Source organism: Eutrigla gurnardus (assembly GCF_963514095.1).
Source record: "Eutrigla gurnardus genome assembly, chromosome: 7".
In the NCBI taxonomy this organism is placed as follows: domain Eukaryota; kingdom Metazoa; phylum Chordata; class Actinopteri; order Perciformes; family Triglidae; genus Eutrigla; species Eutrigla gurnardus.
Genome location: NC_139921.1, coordinates 20,627,845 through 20,644,015, shown reverse-complemented (window position 1 = coordinate 20,644,015; position 16,171 = coordinate 20,627,845). Strand labels below are relative to the sequence as shown.

The window sequence follows — 16,171 nt, the reverse complement described above, 5'->3', positions numbered from 1 at the left end:
GATAAAATGTCAAAATCTGCTTAAAAGGTTATAAAATCCCATGGTATCGTATAGTCAAAATGTATGTCAAAATTTCACGAAAAAGTCAGTCAACAAAAAATGATAAAATGTCAAAATCTGCTTAAAAGGTTATAAAATCCCATGGTATCGTATGCCTCTTCAAGTCTGAGTGCAATACGTTCAAAACAATCATAAAATGGCATAGTCATTTTTTTTCAATTTTTCCAAAAAAGTCATACTATAGTATGTCGAAATTTCACGAAAAAGTCAGTCAACAAAAAATGATAAAATGTCAAAATCTGCTTAAAAGGTTATAAAATCCCATGGTATCGTATGCCTCTTCAAGTCTGAGTGCAATACGTTCAAAACAATCATAAAATGGCATAGTCATTTTTTTTCAATTTTTCCAAAAAAGTCATACTATAGTATGTCAAAATTTCACGAAAAAGTCAGTCAACAAAAAATGATAAAATGTCAAAATCTGCTTAAAAGGTTATAAAATCCCATGGTATCGTATGCCTCTTCAAGTCTGAGTGCAATACGTCCAAAACAATCATAAAATGGCATAGTCAATTTTTTTCAATTTTTCAAAAAAGTCATACTATAGTATGTCAAAATTTCACGAAAAAGTCAGTCAACAAAAAATGATAAAATGTCAAAATCTGCTTAAAAGGTTATAAAATCCCATGGTATCGTATGCCTCTTCAAGTCTGGGTGCAATACGTCCAAAACAATCATAAAATGGCATAGTCAATTTTTTTCAATTTTTCAAAAAAGTCATACTATAGTATGTCGAAATTTCACGAAAAAGTCAGTCAACAAAAAATGATAAAATGTCAAAATCTGCTTAAAAGGTTATAAAATCCCATGGTATCGTATGCCTCTTCAAGTCTGAGTGCAATACGTCCAAAACAATCATAAAATGGCATAGTCAATTTTTTTCAACTTTTCAAAAAAGTCATAATATAGTATGTCAAAATTTCACGAAAAAGTCAGTCAACAAAAAATGATAAAATGTCAAAATCTGCTTAAAAGGTTATAAAATCCCATGGTATCGTATGCCTCTTCACGTCTGAGTGCAATACGTCCAAAACAATCATAAAATGGCATAGTCAATTTTTTTCAATTTTTCAAAAAAAGTCATACTATAGTATGTCGAAATTACATGAAAAAGTAAGTCAACAAAAAATGATAAAATGTCAAAATCTGCTTAAAAGGTTATAAAATCCCATGGTATCGTATGCCTCTTCAAGTCTGGGTGCAATACGTCCAAAACAATCATAAAATGGCATAGTCATTTTTTTTCAATTTTTCAAAAAAGTCATACTATAGTATTTCGAAATTTCACGAAAAAGTCAGTCAACAAAAAATGATAAAATGTCAAAATCTGCTTAAAAGGTTATAAAATCCCATGGTATCGTATGCCTCTTCAAGTCTGGGTGCAATACGTCCAAAACAATCATAAAATGGCATAGTCATTTTTTTTCAATTTTTCCAAAAAAGTCATACTATAGTATGTCGAAATTTCACGAAAAGTCAGTAAACAAAAAATGATAAAATGTCAAAATCTGCTTAAAAGGTTATAAAATCCCATGGTATCGTATAGTCAAAATGTATGTCGAAATTTCACGAAAAAGTCAGTCAACAAAAAATGATAAAATGTCAAAATCTGCTTAAAAGGTTATAAAATCCCATGGTATCGTATGCCTCTTCACGTCTGAGTGCAATACGTCCAAAACAATCATAAAATGGCATAGTCAATTTTTTTCAATTTTTCAAAAAAGTCATACTATAGTATGTCAAAATTTCACGAAAAAGTCAGTCAACAAAAAATGATAAAATGTCAAAATCTGCTTAAAAGGTTATAAAATCCCATGGTATCGTATGCCTCTTCAAGTCTGGGTGCAATAAGTCCAAAACAATCATAAAATGGCATAGTCAATTTTTTTCAATTTTTCAAAAAAAGTCATACTATAGTATGTCGAAATTTCACGAAAAATTCAGTCAACAAAAAATGATAAAATGTCAAAATTGCTTAAAAGGTTATAAAATCCCATGGTATCGTATGCCTCTTCAAGTCTGAGTGCAATACGTCCAAAACAATCATAAAATGGCATAGTCAATTTTTTTCAATTTTTCAAAAAAGTCATACTATAGTATGTCAAAATTTCACGAAAAAGTCAGTCAACAAAAAATGATAAAATGTCCAAATCTGCTTAAAAGGTTATAAAATCCCATGGTATCGTATGCCTCTTCAAGTCTGAGTGCAATACGTCCAAAACAATCATAAAATGGCATAGTCAACAAAATTCATAAAATGTTGACAAAATCTGCTTAAACAGTCATAAAAACCCATGGTATTGCATTGTCAAAATCATCAACATCTGCTTGAAAAGCCATAGTCATTTTTTTATTTTTATTTTTAAAAAGTCATACTATACCTACTCGAAATTTCACGAAAAAGTCAGTCAACAAAATTCCAAAATCGGATTTAAAAGTTGTAAAAATTCTTGGTATCGTATGCCTGGTAAAGTCTGAGTGTAGTGTGTCCAAAACAGTCATAAAAAGCCAAAATCAAATAAAAAAATAACTATAATAAAATATTAATAAAAATAAAAGTCACAATACACACTATATGTTACTGCTGTATGTTTTCCATCTGCTCTTGTCCCTTTTCCCTTCCAGTGGCTCTGCACAGGTGAGCTGAATTTTAAACCAACGTGCGCCTGGGGAGGAAGAAAAAGCTTTAATTCCAGCAGCAAGAGGAGGAGGCCTCTGGTGCAGACACTCCTCTTGCTGCCTCTTCGGCTAGGATTTTTCTTATGTGTTGTTGCATGTTCACATGTTATTAAATGGTATGGATTTGACTATTATAAACATGTCTTTTTGTAATTGATTTAGGTCTGTGATGGATTGTTTTTCGCACCAACGGACTGCCCAAGGGTGGAGTATAACACTATAGCATGTCGAAATTTCACGTAAAACTCAGTCAACACAATTCATAAAATGTTGTTAAAATCTGATTTAAAAGTAAAAAAATAAAAATAAAAAACATAGGTATTGCATGCCTGGTTAAGTCTAAGTGTATTAAGTACAAAACAGTCATAAAAAGCCAAAGTCACATTTTTCAAAAAAGTAGTATAGCATGTCGGAATTTAATAAAAAAATCAGTCAAAAATGTATAAATTGTTTGCAAAAATCAGATTTAAAAATCATAAAAACCCTTGGTATCATATGCCTGGTAAAGTGTGAGTGTAGTAAGTCCAAAACAGTCGAAATAAGCCAAAGTCAAATTGTCAAGAAAAGTAATTTGATAGCATGTCGAAATTTCACGAAAACCTCAGTCATCAAAATTCATAAAATGTTGTAAAAATCTCTCCGCATAGGAACTGAACTCATAACCTTTCCAACCTGTCTTCTATCATCCTATATATATATATTTATATGCACTCAATCATTTTTTGCGGCTTTGTGGCTAGCATTTAGAATATAAGACAGGAAATCGTTGAAGCTATTGACGCTACACTTATCATCCACCCACACACAGCACACAGATTACTTAGGTTCTTTAACACCCAGGCAGTGTTCAGTCAGTCAGTCATCGCCCTAGTCCTTTTCAGATGATGTCAACTCTAGCAGGAATCCATAAATGACCTATTCAATGATTACATTCATGCAAGCTTTAGCTTACAATCTATTTGGACAAATATACATACTGAAAATAAGCGACAAGTTTTAATACTTTTTAATGCCCTGATGAATATATCTGTAAATGTGTACGCATCAGGGTATTTAATCTCTGACAATACATATAATAGAGGATGTTCTTACTTTCTAATACCCTAGATATTCAGATCTGCCTGTTCAAAACCCATCTACATGGGAAATGCCTTTCATTAAGTGAGCAAAAACATCAGCTTAATGTAACTTCACAAATCCTGGCTTGCATTAATGAGTACTTGGAAGAGGGATATATTTCCAGTAATTCCCTTTCCCATCTGAACACACGCTTATACCTCCATTTAACCAAATAATCAGCAGAGAAAAGCTGGTCTGACAGACAAGCAAACTACATTAATGATGTAGCTTTTTCCTCATTTTGTTTTTGTTCACAGCAGTTTATTACATCACAGAGCAGTTTTCTGCTGATCAGACACTACACTGCTGTGAGCTGCTGCAAGGTGACCCTACTTCCTGGACTTTTCACCCCAGCTGCAAAGGATCTAATAATATCTCACCTTGTCACACATCTGACCTGAAACGCTTGATGTTAACGCTTTCTAGCTGAATCCCAAAGAGAGACGAGAGCCTATTAGGATTTTCTCTCCAGTCTGAGACACGAAAAAACACAATTTTAGTAATTTTCTCCATTTATTGTAATAATTCATCCTATTTTACAAAATCTTATAATACTCAAAATGAAATATATAATTTCTCATTCCCAACTCGTCAAATATCGGCGCTTGTCAGGGCCCTTCAACATTTGAGATTGATGCATAGAGGGCTCTTAAAGCAACTATATGTGATACAGGCTTCCAATTAGCCCCAATATAAACCCTTCTGTGGTACGATTGATGCATGCGTCTGCTTAGAGAGGGTAGATGAGTTAAACAAACAAGGACTTTTCTCCAAGAGACCTGGGTTCTTGTCCCGTATGAAGTAAACGCTTGTCAGTCAATTTAAGCTCTTTTCCTATGAAGATTGGATTTTATTTTGAAAGGACACTATGCATTTAACAAACACTTATTGAGACGCCACCCACAAATATTGAAAACTAACAATATAGGGGTACCTAGTGCATCAATATCAATAGGGGCCCTGACCAAGTGGCGGTATTTGATGAGTTAGAAGTGAGAATGTGTTGGTATTCAAGTAAATTACAGTGTCAACAAATTGAAATAAGTGGTAACAAATACAAGCATTGAACATGGCAGGACATTCATTCTTTCACTGTGCAGCGGAAAGCAAAACCCTTTAAAGAAGCAGTGCGAGTACATAAATGTTTTTTTTTTTTACAATTAATCCAGTTGATTTAATAAAGTTATGCAAATAACTGTTGCAAACCAAACAGAGTCCAAACCTGCTGTAACTGTTCAGCATATAACAAGTAAAATGTGACCTCACATTCATAAAGAAGAATATACAGCTCTCGATCAACACAAATATATTCAAAGTGTGAATAAAGGTAATAAGCACCTGATTTATGGAAAAGAAAATGTTCTGTGCTTATTCCACCACAAAATAAATACAGACCATATCACAAGAACAAAGACAAATTACTAAAACATTCAAAGGATAAATAATTATTGTTACTGAACGTGTGCTTGGTCAGCATTTGTGTGCACAAGGTTCCAGTTCTCTGAACAGCTATTTGTTTGGTTTTAATAGTTAATATCTCTTACATCAAAAAGTAATGTAATTCCAAACGCCTGGAAATGAACACAGAATGATTTATTGCCAAACACAAGTTCAGACAACATAAATTATTATAGTGTGTATTCAGTGTTATTGGAAAAGAAATACTTCAGTTACAATTACATTCATTCTGCATCTTTGGGAAACGTAGTCTTTTTCAGTCATAGAAAAACACAAAAGGTGCTGTTGCACAACAGTGCAGAGGTTGGTTTTTTAATCCTCTGCCCGGATAATGATGTTGAGGTCTATGACGGTCATGAGTTCGGCTGTTTACCGCAGCCTTCGTCATCACTTTGATCACAAAGTTATCATTGCCAATGCACAAACACTGCATAAGGCGTAAGAAAAGAAATATATAGGCCAGCTGTATATTCAGTTATAACTCTTGCTAATATACATAGACGGCAAGCAGTACTTCCCTTGGCCATGGGATAGAGTTAGTCAACATTCAATGATAAGGTCATCATGGCTGTAAGAAATGTAAAAGCTGAGAACGTCAACAGTGAGACTGAATCTAACATTTTCTTTGCTATAGGGGTAAAGAAAACTCATGTGTGCCCCCAATAAACCCAGACAAATCCAATCAATCAAGCCCTTATAGTCCACATTAAAAAAGCTAAACCGTGTCTTCATTCTATTTGATTTGAAACATATTAGGTTGTGCATTTAGTCTTCATATCTAATTTTCATGCACCAGGTTTTTACTCTCACTTTGCCTGCAGGTACCCTGATCCAGTAATTCATCAATGCCTTTTTCCCGTCACCCTCGACTTCACAAAGACAAAGAGACATGCCTAATGCATCTTAAATGACGCAGTAATTATGTGTATCCTTGCAACTAGGGTGCAATTAAAATTGGAATATCTAAGTGAACATGATGACTTTACGGGAAACCGAAGCAATTATGCTTCTGTCAAACCACGTGCCTCTCTTGTAAACAGCCTCGTGTTTTTCTTTGTGAGGTCATCCATGATAGGAGAGCAAGAAAAAAAAACATCAGCAAGGATTCTGTACTTGCAGAAATCCCTCTTCATTCTTGTCGAAAGTAGCACAGATAGATGGATACGAACATGCGCTCACATGGCTGTGTGCTATTTCTCCCCCCAGCGGATGCTGCACTGAGATTAAATGCCTGCCTCTCTGCTGTAACCTTCAAATACCAGAAATAGATATCCCATGTCTATTGGCTGTGTATCTACGCACACACACACACACACACACACACACACACACACACACACACGCACGCACACACACACACGCATACAGCTGAAGCAAGGGATTGGTGGAGTAGCAGAATACAAGGGATACACAGTCATTGCTAATCCAAAAAAGAAATGAAATGGGAGGAGAAGAATTAGGCCAAAAAATTAGCGATCTATGAGTGGAAATCAGGTCATTCACTACATATGGGACAAAGATACTGCTGTACGCAAATGATCACAATATAATTACTGATTGATCAACCAAATTAACCAAACCTTTTGGATTTGGCATTGAAACCCTGAATGAAGTCATACTATGTAACTTCCCTATATGCCATAAATAAAAAAAGTGGGTTATGATTACAGTGAAGCTGTCGTTTTACACACTAAATACTATACTTGCGTCATTCTATTGGGCCAAACTGCAGCTCTTAATATCATGCTCGTATAACACACAGAACCAAGACACGATCAGCAAACAGTGATGGCCCATCTTAGGTTTCCCTGCTGAAACATGCACAGCTTAACTCTAAGTGCAACTGCTAATCATCAAATAAATGAGCAGGTTCAGCAACAGCTTTTATAAATACTATATTTTTTTTTTTACTATATAGCGAGTTATGATGTAATTGAAATAAATGCAGCAGGAATATTGGATCCTTAATTCTACAGCCGTGTAGCGTTGCAGTGCTCTGGTGGATACATTCTGTAGGTTTGCAGAAACGGATTTAGGATAGAGATGAATGGTTGCTAGGTGACTGGATAAAAAGAGGCCACAGGTGGAATCGTCCCGGCTTGAACTCCTCTCCTGCTCCCTTGATATTCCTCGACGATGCCGGCAATTGCTCGTGGACAAGCGTTCACAGAGAAGCCAAGGCACATTTTCTGTGTACGTCTCAGCCACCTGAATTTTTTTTTAATGGAACAGCAATCCAATCAATGCTTCCACATCGGATTCTCTTTCACTTCTCACTTCACTTCTTGGAGAGACGGATTGTTCAGTGCTTTCTTCAGTCCTTTCCTTTCCTCCTCTTAAAAGGTTAACCTTAATACCAATGTAACCCTTATTGACTTTTCATTCATTGCTGCATAAGTTAAGAGGCACACAACAAAGCTCTTGTTACCTCACAAGGCCAGTCTGCACCTCTCTTCCCACGTCACCTAAAAAAAAAGACTCATCTGATCCTACAATAATACCCAAGTCCCTACAAGCATCTTTGAAAACAATGAAGACGTAATGACACATTGCACCTAGCACTGCTTAGATAGCCAGTCAGAGAATTTCCACAGAAATACACTGAGCAGGAAGCTCCTCACTAGCATTTGTGATTATTATTATAGGCACTCTAAAGACCCGGAGGACCAGCCTCGGGATACGAAAGCAGAGAAGTGGAAACTGGAGAGCAGCGGTGTCAACGAATGGTAGCTAACATTCGGAGGTCCATCCTCCCGTTTTACGTAAAGCACATTTCTAAAGCGCTAGTGGAAATGCAATCTCTATTGTCCTATTTGAGCTTCACAGGCCAGGGGAGGCACGTGCGGAGTCCCAGCATGGAGGTGAAGACGATGGTGGGCCGATGTTTCTTGAACTTCAGGCCTTTCTTCAGCCGCTGGGTGTTCTCCACCACGTGCAGCTCCCCCTGCTGGGCGGCACTGGAAATCCGCGACACCACCTCCCCGTGGACGACCACCTCCTGCTCCGAGCGCACATACACCTCCCGGAGCTCCTCCAGCCGGCGCTCCATCTCCCGGATGACGCGCTGGCGCTCCTCCACCTCCAGGAGGCGCCGTCGAGCGGCCTCGAACTCCATGCTGGAGCTGGGCGTCACGAGCTTGGAGGTGGGGGCCGTGGCCGAGGTGGACGGCGGCTCAGAGCCGGTTCGCAGAGCCGCCGTCACCCTCCGGAAGTCTCCCATGGAAATGGAGCGCCTGGTGGCCGGAGAGGCCAGCGCCAGGAGAGCGGAGGCCGATGTGGATGGTGGCATGGCTAGTGGAGGAAGAGGCGGAGAGGAGGATGATGATGGAGAAGGTGACTCCGGCGGGTGGATGTCAGGATGCGGGTCCTTGTTTTGAATCGCTGCTGCTGCTACTACGTCCCCGGTTGAGTACTCATCGTGGCAGCGTGACTTTCTTAGTCGTCTGTTCATGGCTGGACTCTCGCTGCGCCTCTGCCGTCCTCGTCTATGTTTCCCCTCCGTCTTCTTCTGCCAGAGCGGAGAGCGGCCGAGCAGAAAGTGCGGAGATGTGCAGCGATCCAGCCTGGGAGCCTCTCCATTCATTAATAAGAGATCTGAGTGGCGGTGCTGGGGGGGAGGGGCCTCCTGGCAGCTCATTGGCTGCCGAACTCATGAGCATGCTGATGATTGGGCAGCCGGGGCCTCTGTGCTGCTGATGCTGGCAGACCTCTGTTTTGCTTCGTCGTCATCTGTAGTTCTGCTTTGATCGGCTCTGCTCAGTCAAGCGAGGCAGTGACGTAAGACACGCAGGTCTATCTCTCTCTCTCCTCTTTGCTGCTGCCGTTTGACTCACTCAGCTCTCCCATCCATCGCCCTGCTGCCAGTCCTCCCACCAGCTGGTCATTTCCCTCTCTTTCTCCCCCATCCTCTTGCTCGGATGGTTGCCCCTAGCAACGCCTTCTCTTCATCAGATGGCAAAAACAGGAGGGAGGGAGGGGTGATGCTCTAATTTCTCTCTCCCCTCTATCACCTTGCTGCTCAGCATTATCACCCCTTTCCTGGTATTCACTCTCCCACATTCCATCCCTCTTCTGACCTATTTGGCAGCTCACAGCTTTGCCGCAAACTATATCTACCTCTATAAGACACATTAATAAATAAACAGCAGGACACACAAAGGTGCATGTTCAGATCTTCTCTAGTAACAAAAACACAACACGCTACGTTCCTGTTGACATTTATGCTCATATTTGAGCACTCAAATGGGGTGCGAGGAAGACTCGCTGTTGCTAAGAAACTGCTATTTGCTGCAAATCTGGTGGTTTAGGAGGAAAAAAGGGAAACAAATTAAATTTGATTTGTTAAGTTGAATCACTTTCTGACACACGGAAGTGCACTTAACCGTGGTACCAAGAATGGCAGGCTTATAAAAACATTATCCCCCTGAAAATACTGTCGTGAGTAGACCTATTTATCAACTCTGGTTCGTCCGGCCCCGTGCCCTCGGATCCACTTATTTCAAAAGATAAAGCGAGCATCATATTATCTAAACACATTTGCAAAGATAACCAAAATAAATGTTCTTTTTAGGCAGTTTTTAAGTGGAAAAAGAAAGGGTGAACTGAAAATGCAGACTCTAACCCTGAATCTGAATACATGTGTATCCTGAAGGTCTTTGGTTGTTCATTGTTACAGACAAACCTGAGCCTGAGCTCATGTTTCACATCTGAATCGTCTCAACAATATTGACAGTTCACGAATTCTGATAGCGAGCCGTTACATTCATATTTTCCCTTCTTCCTCAGCTCGCTATCATGTTATCCACCCCATTAGCAGCCAGGCTTCTCCGCCGTCTAGACCAATATTGACTGGTTCTGCAGCGACATTGCATGAGTGATGTCAGTATGAATGACAGGGGATAAGTTAAATGAAATACACCGCAGACACAGGAGAAAGGGTAACACCGGACCACTAAGGAGTGATGTTTTAAATAACTGCCTTTAGCAAGAGTGAATCACAACAATGGTGCTTTTAGCAGGTCAGAGCTTCTGCCGCACTCACACTCACGCAAATTTGAGTGTTCACTTAGCTCTTAGCTTTTATCTCAGGATTGGCATTACATTAGCAGTAACACAGACAGCACTGCCCCTGCTTTTATCTTTACTGGCCTCTAGAGAGAAGGCAGAGAAAAGCAGAGAGGCAAAAGCAATATAGGGGAAGTCCTGCTATAGAATTGGGGGGTTCTATCATATGGTTCTATTCAAATCGGCACATTTTACAAAGTAAACTGTGCTGCTGTGGCGCCGCAGGAGTCAACGATACAATATAGAGTTAAGAATAAAGCATGTTGGTCGAGTTCTGAAATATTTAGTTTGTGAAGGAGGTTGATGTTACATAATATTCAAAAGTGTACATGCAGGACTGAACATGTTGACTTGTAATACTACCTTTAATTTTAACAAGGGTAACGTAGTGCAGCCTTATTAGGTTTACTTGCATGTGCTGCACAATCTCCCTTCCATTTATACAGGCGTGCATTAAACGTGACTGCTTCAGTTAGTACAGATTTTAGGAATCAAGACGACATGCTTCAGTGGAGTATTTTTCGCATGTTTTACATGATGCCCAATGTTGCGCAGCATCCCGCAGTTAAAAACGACTCACTCTGAACTAATCCCACACGGTGCCTGCAGAGCAGCACACACAGATTGCCATCATCATTGGCAAACGTCTTGAGCAGCAGGACTTGGCCCGCCTGCAAACAGAAAGCTGCTTAGCCAAAAAAAAAAAAAAATCTTTTGTTATGAAAAAGTTAAACATGTGTACTTGGAAACATTTTTTTATGTTTACAAGGACACAGTAGACACACACACACACATGAATGCACACACACGACAAGTTGTTCATATGCAGTATTCATTTAAGTGCTTAATCCTTCCAAAGTAGAATTATTTCCAACTCCATTTCCATCTATTGGTGTCTCCTCTCTTTATTGCAAAAATTGTGATGAAAGCCTGCTCTCAAGCTCTCATACACCACTCTGTTCCAGATTACGTTAATCTGTGTGGTGCAGTATGTGTGTATCGGATGCACACGTGGAGGAGTGAGAGCATCTGTGTGCCTTTAGCATGTCCAGTCTGCTTTTAGTTAAAAAATATTCATATATTGTATGTCCATTCGTCTCAAGCATCAGTTCAGTGAACGAAGTCGGATCTGCAGCTCATTTCTTACCTTTTATACATTTCATAAAAATGATGAAAATTAGGATGAAGGTGAACGATTGACTGAGTCACAGAAGTAAATGTCACTGGCATATAAGCATATAGTGACATAAAACAATATAATAGGATGTATCATCACTGAATTAAAATTTTTTTTTTTTTTTTGACAAAATTGACATAGAATGGAATGTACAGACTGTAATTTAACAGACATGAATGCTTTTTTAAAAAAATGGTTCTTCTTTTGGGCATAATTGCATTTTTCCGTTCTTTCTTGATTAATGTTAAATAACCTCCATAGCTGGTGCAGCTATTATTCATTACTTTGCATGTACCAGATCACATAATACATCTAGTAACCCAATGACAGGCGCAGTCGCATTATTTCCTCCCGGTATGAATGTGTGCAGCGTGTATTGTATGTAGACAAGCAAGCATTGGGTTTGTGTGCAGGGAATGATTCATGGGTGACCATAAAAATGATACATTAGTGAGAGCAAGAGTGAGACGGTGCTTGCGTAGGCAATTTAACACAAGCACCAGGGATCACGACTCTAACTCACATCAGCCAGGAGGAAAACACAAGCAAAGACCTTCTATTGAAATATTCAGTATCCTGTTACAGCTCAGATCAGAGATCCGCATCCACCCTCACATCCACCCATACTGCCACCATTAGAACACCAGAACAAGTCAGCCTCCATTTAAGTGGAGCAGCTTCACCTGACAGGACCTGAATACAACCTGCACTACTTTCTCCTCCTCCAGGAAAGGAGATGGATGATGGCGATGATACTAGTTTTCCGTTTTTCTTTAATCGATATCAGCAGGCTGGTGCTGCTGCAGGCTGAGTGTGTGTAAAAGTGCATTATTTGCAGTGTGCATGACTGGTAGACGTCAAAGTAGAGACAGCAGAACCCATGAGGGAGTGTGAATGTGTGCCAGTATAAAGACAATTTGTCTTGAGCGTGATTGTGTTCAGTACAGCTTCCCAGCATAAATCTTGTCAGCAGAAAGCAGACGAGTGAGAGAAAGCAGCAGCGCAAACCGCTCCCGTGTGAGTGTTATGTAAGCGAGTGCTGCTCTGCATACAGAGGCACAAGCATGTGGTGATACTACGAGTTGATACTGTAAAGCAGAATTTGCTGCAGTGGTTCACAGCGTTTTGCATGCTGGAGGAGAGAAAGAGGAGAAGGAGGAGGAGGAATAACATGACGGTTTAGAGGCTACAGGCAGGAAGAGACAGATGGAGAGGCACTGAAGCAGAGCATCATTTGCATACAAATGTAAGCCGTCTCCATTGTGTATGTACACACCAATAAATTTAGCATTTAGCATGACAAATTGTGCAATAAGCAGGTGAAGCTACGATTTAAAGAGGACACATTTACAAGTTGAGTGTGTACGTTACTGCCGTGGCAACACAGTGGTGAAGAGTAAAGAAGAGTCAGCCTGACTGTCTATGACAGAAAAGCGTGGAACTACCACGATTCATTTGACTTTTACGTAAAAAAAAAACAACCTTGCGCTTTATCTCCCTCCAGTGGCTACAATGTGGAAACACACCCAGCTCTGAGCCCACAACAGGGCAGGTGGCGAGGCCTCAGATAAACAGGTGCAGAATAGGGTTTCTTGTTCTCTGCTGATACCAGTTTCACTCCCTCATTTATGGTGTTTCTGCAGTGTTATTTTTCCACATATTTTATATGAGATGTAAAACATGAGGTCTGTTATGAAGCATGGCAGTCTGCAATGATGATTCATGTAAATGACAGCTGTTTTCAGAGGCTCATAATTCATATGGTTCAGTAATGGCTGATTTGTTCTATTGAATCATGTATTCCAGCTACATTAATAACAATTATTTCCTTCTTCTCTTATGATTATGACCGATTCTTTCGCTCTACATTCACCAAAGTAAAAGATAAGAAAGAAAGATGAGCTGGAGGGAATGAACCCTGTTATAGACCGTTCTTTCTCAGAAACATACTCTCGTGAGATCTGGAAAACTAATGTGATGTAATGACTCTTAGGAGACAGGATATAGCATTTCAAACCATTGCCAATAGTCATGTTATATCTGCCTCTGCTGGGAAGCTGGCTGCTGGATCTGCAAATTGAATTTTATTGCTGGAAAACACTAAATCACAAAAAAAACAAGAGTTAAAACAGAACAAGAGAGCCGGTTTGTCGTAGCAACTGAATTTTTAATATTTGTAAGATATAAAAATCTTCATCTTTATCATACAATAACATCTCACCATAAATTTAGTCAAAGGAGGGATGATTTTGCCACCAAACGAGATTAATAACAGAACTTTGATCCCTTTTGAGGTAAGACAGCTGTTCATAGATTGTTGAGCCACACACATCTTCCCTTCTGCACAGGCCGTTTGGTTTGTTTGTTGTGTGTCATCCATGTAAGACATTCTGCCTCACTCGTAGGCCCAGGCAACAAGCTGAAAGAAGGACCTACCCTGTGAAGTTACTTACAATGAGACGCATTTATTCTTCTCAAATCGAGGGTCAATAAAATGAAAACATGTTACGTGATCAACAGAATTTAAATAGCACACGAGAAAGACTGCTGAAGGTCTGTGTGACGTTAGCAAACCAGTGATTTGACTGTGTTTAAGGGGGGAGGAGACAGTGTCAGCCATTCCTCCCTTTCACATCCCACAAGAGAAGGAGAGACCTGTACGGCTTTAGACTTTGTGATGTGCTCAGCATGTCTTTCACTATTTTTAATCACCACTTTCTTTGGACAAAAAGAAAAAAAACAACAACAAAAAAACAATCAACAACAAAAGCAGCCTACACAGGAAACAGCATTCAATACACATTATCCAAGAAACACAGTGGGAGAAAGAAAGAAGAAAAAAAAGAAAAGAAGCAAATATAGAATTTTAACATGCCACATTGTTCCTTGGGCAAGTTTTCTTTCACAGAAAGCCACCTATGTTACTATTTTTTTTTTTTTGTAGTAATAAAAAATAATAGACATCTCAAATGGTTTGCCAGCAGATTGACCAAGCAGAGAAACGAGGAAGCCACATGACATCATCACGTCACCGGACCATGCACATGACTCTGCAGGATCCCGCAAGACAGTACACACACTGCAAGTCATGCAACTGACACACACACACACACACACACACACACACACACACACACACACACACACACACACACACACACACACACACACACACACACACACACACACACACACACACACACACACACACACACACACACACACACACACACACACACACACACACACACACACACACACACACACACACACACACACACACACACACACACACACACACTCTCACGCTCTCTGTGAAACAAAATACAAGCATAGATTGACATTAACCAAAACATCAGCGTTTGACATTTTGCCAGAATCCACGTATTCTGGCTGTACCAAAGCCAAAGAGGCAGAAATGTTTAATATCCACGTTAATGATGCTCTTTCAAAAAACACTTAACAGCAGTTGGACAGTACTGTGGTTTTTGTGCTGTCGGCACAGGTTCATTTGGCAGCACACCGGCTAATATAAAGCTTATTAACTTTGCGAGAAAAGAACAGGGAGACGGACAACGAAACCGGCAGACGGACAGGCGTGCAGCAAGCTGGTTGACGACCAATAACAGCAGATGAGCAGAGAAAACTTTCATCGTCGCAATCGGAAAAAACTGCATGGACTCTGTGGCTAGTCATGCACGAAACACACTCACGCTCACTCGCACGCACAGCACTAATACATCTGCCAAAAAACCTGCAACCTTCTTTTTTTTTTTTTTGCCCTCATCGCCCCCCATCTATTGTCACGATCGTTTGCTAGCCCAGGGAGACTGGCTGACGAGCCCAAACAAGAAGGACGATCGCAAGATTTCATAAGACAGGGGGGGAGGAGGGGGGCAGGACCACAGTCAGGGTTCCTTGGCTGGTAGAGGTGGGTGGACGCTTGAGTCCCCGTGCGAGCTGACTGGGTGGTTGGAGCCAGGAGGAGCCGTTTTCGGTCGGTCTCCAAGTGAGCCAATCGTGTTGTGTTTGAGTCTCTACAGGGAGGTGGAGGGAAGCTTCTTGACGCGCCTCTGAGCTAGGAAGGAGCTCTCGATGGGTTTGAGCTCCGGGGTCGGTTGGGAGTTCTTCAGGGCAGAGTAGGTGGCCGCCATGGCGCCCTGCACATAAACAGCAGCATGGTGATTGCAGCCCAACTACTTTAACTATCCAAAATAAAAGACATCCATTCGTAATTGCAGACATTTTAAAGATCTATTTACCTTGACCAGTTTGGGGTCCTGGTGTGGGAGCTGGCTGTTGGGTAGTTTGTCCCTCTGGACTATCCAGGGATGTTTGAGGACCTGCTTAGCAGTCAGTCTCTGATGGGGGTCCACATGAAGCATCTTGGAAACAAGGTTCTAGAGGGAGCACACGGTAAATGTGAAATCGCGTCTGAGGAACGTGAGAAAAGGTCAGTCGGTTTCAGATTCTTAGCTCTACCTTGGCAGCATCGGACACGGTGTCCCAGTTGCCTCCAGTCAGACTGAAGTGACCGTTGCCTATCCTGTTCAGGATCTCGTTCGGGGTGTCCTCGGGTCCGTTGGCAAATGGAGTAAAACTGGTGGGAGAAAG

The 16,171-nt window shown here is 40.4% G+C and overlaps 2 protein-coding genes and 1 long non-coding RNA gene across 5 annotated transcripts in view; all 3 read right to left on the bottom strand.

Annotated features, from left to right (window-relative positions):
* Positions 1-6,516: 6,516 nt before the first annotated feature.
* Positions 6,517-7,526, bottom strand: LOC311015769. Its single transcript, XR_014597408.1, has 2 exons — positions 6,659-7,526; positions 6,517-6,595 (listed from the first exon to the last, which is right to left on the bottom strand). It is a non-coding gene; the product is annotated as an uncharacterized lncRNA (long non-coding RNA).
* A 9-nt stretch (positions 7,527-7,535) lies between these two features.
* On the bottom strand, positions 7,536-8,914 carry LOC311015768 (uncharacterized protein). Its single transcript, XM_084013193.1, has one exon. It carries the CDS (start codon positions 8,897-8,899, stop codon positions 8,126-8,128), a length of 774 nt encoding a protein of 257 aa, XP_083869319.1. The 5' UTR covers positions 8,900-8,914; the 3' UTR covers positions 7,536-8,125.
* Positions 8,915-13,703: 4,789 nt separating this feature from the next.
* rps6ka1 (ribosomal protein S6 kinase a, polypeptide 1) overlaps positions 13,704-16,171 on the bottom strand; it is a gene marked incomplete at its 5' end in the record, with an annotated part of 44,209 nt that continues 41,741 nt past the window's right edge. For all 3 annotated transcript variants that reach the window (XM_084013645.1, XM_084013644.1, XM_084013643.1), the window contains 3 exons: positions 13,704-15,717; positions 15,820-15,957; positions 16,040-16,157. In XM_084013645.1, coding sequence (XP_083869771.1) covers positions 15,595-15,717; positions 15,820-15,957; positions 16,040-16,157 — 379 coding nt within the window. In that variant the 3' untranslated portion in view covers positions 13,704-15,594. The remainder of the gene's footprint in view (positions 15,718-15,819; positions 15,958-16,039; positions 16,158-16,171) is intronic.

Bases quoted from the DNA above. Each gene is read 5' to 3' on its own strand.
- LOC311015768 (XM_084013193.1), bottom strand. From the start codon at position 8,899: ATGAATGGAGAGGCTCCCAGGCTGGATCGCTGCACATCTCCGCACTTT.